The sequence below is a fragment of the Chinchilla lanigera genome, unplaced genomic scaffold (assembly GCF_000276665.1).
Source record: "Chinchilla lanigera isolate Chin_1 unplaced genomic scaffold, ChiLan1.0 scaffold00053, whole genome shotgun sequence".
NCBI classification, from domain to species: Eukaryota; Metazoa; Chordata; class Mammalia; order Rodentia; family Chinchillidae; genus Chinchilla; species Chinchilla lanigera.
Window position 1 is genome coordinate 6,183,474 of NW_004955454.1, and position 5,186 is coordinate 6,188,659.

General features: G+C 46.1%; 1 protein-coding gene across 3 annotated transcripts in view; it reads left to right on the forward strand.

The window, feature by feature from the left end:
* The window catches only part of Usp18 (ubiquitin specific peptidase 18), a 29,305-nt gene that overhangs the window by 11,899 nt on the left and 12,220 nt on the right, over positions 1–5,186 (forward strand). For all 3 annotated transcript variants that reach the window (XM_005395987.1, XM_013520266.1, XM_013520264.1), the window contains exons 2-3: positions 3,493–3,755; positions 5,025–5,121. In XM_005395987.1, the coding sequence (XP_005396044.1) occupies positions 3,605–3,755; positions 5,025–5,121 (248 nt within the window). In that variant the 5' untranslated portion in view covers positions 3,493–3,604. The remainder of the gene's footprint in view (positions 1–3,492; positions 3,756–5,024; positions 5,122–5,186) is intronic.

The window sequence follows — 5,186 nt, forward strand, 5'->3', positions numbered from 1 at the left end:
AAGAGAATCTTAACTTACTCTTCCTTGAATTATTTTTAATTGAATAGTTGTTAATTCCAAAAGGATAAAACATTCTTCATAAACTACTTAGCAAATTTAAACTCTCTAAGGTATTAATGTTCAACTTCTTTTTTAAGGTTTTAACACAGTATCTCTATTACTGGAATTATTGTTATAAAATTATTCCAAACCACTAATTTCAGCATCTTATTTTTTGCAGTCAAACTTATGCTTTTATACCTTAAAATATAAAGTGTATCAGATTTTTAACTCATACACTTTATATTTTATATAAAGAATATTTAGAACATATAGAATATATTTTATATATTCTATATAATATTCTTTATATCTGTGGCATTTGGCTGTTTGTCATTTTAAAGGCTGAGGCCAAAACCGATGCCAAGGACTAGATCTTGACTGAACAATAATACTGAAGCCACACGTTCACGTCTGCAGGCAGTGTGTAGAATGTATTTGAATACAGTTCTGCTTCAGCACACACCTGGTTGCATCTGGGAACAACCGAGATATCCATGACTATGGTTTCACATTATATCTTATTATTTATATCCTCAGCCCTATTTATTGTTTAATATGCTAACACGCTAATTTGATGTTTAATATGCTAATTTGTTGTTTAATATGCTAATTTGTTGTTAACATGCTAATTTGTTGTTTAACATGCTAATTTGATGTTTAATATGCTAATAGGCTAAGGTACCAAGTTTTCTTGGTACCTTACTAGGCAATCTTCAGTTCTTCTACCTGGGTATTCCTCCCCTATTCCGCTGGGGGGCAGTGTCTACATTCCCATCCTCTGGTTTCTGCTTTCCTCCATCCACAGCAGTCGCCGTCAAAACTGAATGTCCCTGAGGAGCGATCTGTGAAGTGATGTGTGACTCTGATTTGTCGTCCACTGTGTGCTGCCTGCCGTGCTAGGGTGGCCGTGTGCTCTGCGCAGGGAAAAGTATGAGCTCTTCAGGCCTGTGCCGAACCTCGTCTGTTTTCCTAAGACCATTAGCCTTAACTCTAAGGTCCAATTCATTAACTAATTATAATAAAATGAATATTCATGCAACCCCCTCATTGCTAAACCAGAATGCGACAGGCAGTGATACTGTGTTATTGCCCTGCCTTCCCCCAAGGTGACTGCTTGAACTTTGTGATTTTCCTGATATACTTAACAAGTTTTGTCACACACATACATTTATTGATACAAACCAATGTAATACCCCATTGACTTTGAATTTGAATGGATAGTATGTATTTTTATCCTGAGAATTGCTTTTTTTGAGTCCATTTCGTGTTTCTAAGATTTGGCATGTTGGGACATGCACTGTAGTTCTTTTTTTTTTTTTTTTTTTTTGGTCTTTTTGAGACAGCATCTCGCTGTGCAGTTGAGGCTGGCCTTGAGCTCATTTTGTATCCCAGACCAATCTCAAACTTGCAGCGATCCTCCTGCCTCACCCTCCTGAGTGCTAGGATTACAGGCGTGCGCCACCATGCCCAGCTTACTGTAGTTCTTATTCATTAATATCAGTTCTCTTATTATAAAAACAGTTGATGCTATGAACATTGCATTTGTTTGTTTGTTTTGTACTGGGAATCAAACTCAGGACCTTGCACTTGCCAGGCAGGCACTTGTGCCACTGAGCTATATCCCAAGTTGAATATTGTTATATATCTCCAAGAATACATGTGAAAATTTGCCTTGGAGGCTGGGAGTGTAACTCAGTGGCAGAGCACTTACCTAGCATGAGCAAGGCCCTGAGTTCAGTCCCCAGCACTTAAAAAGAGACAAGACTTTCTCTTGGGATTTAAGAGTTGAGGTTAAGTGCTTGTTTAAACATTGATGCCAAATTATTTCCCCAAGTGATTAGACCGTATCATACCCATCGCCTAGTAGAATATAAAGATCCTATCTATCCACATTCCTCCAACACTTAGAATTCTTTTATAGATACAGTATTATTTTGATTGACATAAAAATTGTGCACATTTAGTACATGTGTGTAAAGAGCAAAGATCAGATTCTATCAGCATTCCTAATTGTTCTCAGTTGAATGGTGTAAAATGATATCTCATTATGGTCTGCATTTGAGTTTCCAGGACTACTTGTTAACCAGTTTGTTTTTTAGTTTTTGGTTTTTTGAGATAGGGTCTCACTATGTAGTTCAGGCTGGCCCTGAAGTCATTACGTAGCAGAGGCTGGCCTCGAACTCACAGCAATCCTCCTGCCTCAGCCTCCCGAGTGCTGGGATTACAGGCGTGTGCCACCATGCCTGGCCCAGTTTGTTTTTCATAAAATGAAAATTCTGGAACGTTTGTACTGTCAGCCATTTTTAGTTCGGCTTTGCATATGCAAATCTGCTTAGTCCTTTGCGTGCGCTTCTCACATCCTCTTTCCCCAACACGGGATCTTCCATATCAGCTGCTGTGTCTCAGGACACTCCTTTTTTCCATTTGTGCTCTTTTGTCTTCAACAAGCTCAGTTTTACACTGCCTCATGCTTGGGAGGCCCCCGCCTGGGCTTCTAGACTATGTGTGGGGAGGATTTCCTGGTGGCGCAGGTCTGCGTCCTCAGGAGGGAGTAAAGAACCCAGGGAATTTGAGTACTGAGTTAACATGTCCTCCTTTACAGCCGTGAGTTTGCTATGCTCGTGGACCTCTGGTTTGTGTGAGAGGGCTCGCTTGGGAGCTGTCAGCCGGCCCCGCTCCGCTCAGCGTGGGGACCCGGGTCTGTGTGAGTGGTGAACCGACACGTCCACAGCAGACAGACTTTCCTGGCAGGAGGCACGGGGAGCCAGTTACTTAAACAGCTCGTGTACCAAGTGCATGTTAAGATGGGAAACAGCCGGGCGTGGTGGCGCACGCTTGTAATCCCAGCACTCGCAAGGCTGAGGCAGGAGGATCGTTGCGAGTTCGAGGCCAGCCTGGGCTACAAAATGAGCTCAAGGTCAGCTTGAACTGCATAGCGAAACCTTGTCTAAAAAAAAAAAAAAGGATGGGAAATACCCAGACCCTCTGGAGGACAGAGAGCAGGCTCCCCAGAAGCAGGAGTGCCTTACTGTGGCTGGGATGTTGGTAGGTATAAACCAGGAAGTCAGGGACGTGGGTAGCCAAGAATTTGCTTATGAACAGCCGTTAAGCAGTGGAGTTGACAGTCCTTGGTGAGTGGGGAAGGCAGTGAGGAGCGGATGCTCAGCTTTCCTGTCTGGAACCCACGCCATTTACCAGAGCAGAGACTCCACGGGGACGAAGACGGCTCGGGGTTCAGATGCAACAGGCTGCTCTGAGGGACAGCAGAGGGCAGCCTGGGGGCTCGGGGCCGGGGATGTCGCCTCAGTGTAATTTCCAGCCCTCGGGCATTACGAGCTGGTCTCCCCAAACAATCACCACCCGGAGACCTTGGCTCTTTGAACACAGAGCTGCCGGCATCAATACACTTTGCCCCTGTCCTGTCCTTATCTGACTGCTGTGTGTCTTCAGGGCGTTCCACCGCACCTGGACCTGTGAGCGCCTCCTGGAAGTGAAGTTGTGGCATCCTGCACGCAGCCTGGCAGCCTTGACTCAGGGAGCTTTGAGGCAGTTGCGGACGGGCATGACGCTTGGGTTCCCGGGGGACACCTGCCAGTCAGCCCTGGCGGAGTCTCAGCAGCGCTCAGGACAGTCCTTTGAGAAGGGCGAGAACAGCGACATGAAGAGGAAGAGACAGCCGCCCAGAGAGCTCAGCGCCTGGGACCACCCTCGCGGTCAGTAGAGCCTCTCGTTTTTCTCCTTCCCGCCTTCCGGAAAAGCTTTGCACGCTCAGTATTCCCTGGAGAAGCACAGCTGTATGGCTCATGGCTCCTGCTTGCTTGTCCCTCCATTTCTGCATCTGTGAAATGGCGATAATAATAGTGCTGAGCGGGGCTGGGGATTTAGCTCAGCGGCAAAAGCGCCTGCCTGGCAAGCGCAAGGTCGTGAGTTTGGTTCCCGGTACCGGAGAAAAACCAAAAAAAAAAAATAGTGCTGAGCATACAGGGTTGTTGGACAGACAAATGAGATCATCCGTGGAAGCTGCGTAAACCAGTGCTTGGCGTACAGCAGCACTCAGGCCTAGTGTGCGGCTCTCCTGTTCCCTTTGCACAAGTCCGTGCAGAAGCAGGGCTCTCCCGCCGATTCGGGAACAGACATCTGCAGGCACCTGTTATCCTTGCTTTTACATTTGTACTGCCCTCTCCCAATGCCCTTTCCCTGGGAGCTCTGAGGTTAGCAGTGACCTTTCCTTTCTAGGGATTCACCTTTGTGGAGTCCGCTGAGGCTGGGTTTAGGCTGGGAAAGGGAAGGCTGCCTGCTAGTGAGCCAGGGAAATGTTACCTTTTAGTTTGCCCATGTCCTTCAGAGTTCTTTCTGGCTTTCAGTCTCACTGAATTGAGATTCAGCGCATCTCCTCCAGAGCTGTCTTCTGGTTTCCTCCACTCTCCGCTTGAGTCTGGCGTAGACCAGCACACTCCGAGCCCCGAGGACACCCGCTCCGACCCAGCTGCAGCGAGGTTTGGGTGGAAGGAGACCGGGATCCCCCAGCCATGTGTCCAGCAATGCTTCTGTTCCTCTGCTCTTCCAGTAACTGCTTGTGCTTCGCATTTGTCAGTGAATAATACACCTTTGTGACACCTCTCCTTCCTAATGGACTGTTAAGCTTCTCTTGTTTACATCTGCGAAGGTTTTTGCTTGGTATTTCCTCCCCAATGTGTTTGCAAGCTCCCTTCACAGGATTTCATGTCCTTAGTAGATTCTAGAAGAACATCTGATTTTTGTTGAGCTCTTTAGCTAGCCCTTGCCCTAGGGTTTTTTTTTTTTTTTTTGTCTTTTTGAGACAGGGTCTCACTATGCAGTTCAGGCTGGTCTTGAACTCACTTTGTAACCCAGGCTGATCTGAACTCACAATGATCCTCCTGCCTCAGCCTCCTACATGCAGGAATTTCAGGCATAGGCCACCACGCCTGGCCTAGCCCTCAGTATTTTTTTTCCCTTTATAGGCCTGGTTGGTTTACACAACATTGGACAGACCTGTTGCCTTAACTCCTTGATTCATGTGCTCACAATGAACATGGACTTCACCAAGATACTGAAGAGGTAAGCCTGTTACTCAGACTGATAAACATGTATGCTATTTTATGTTGTTGTTGTTTTTTTTTTTT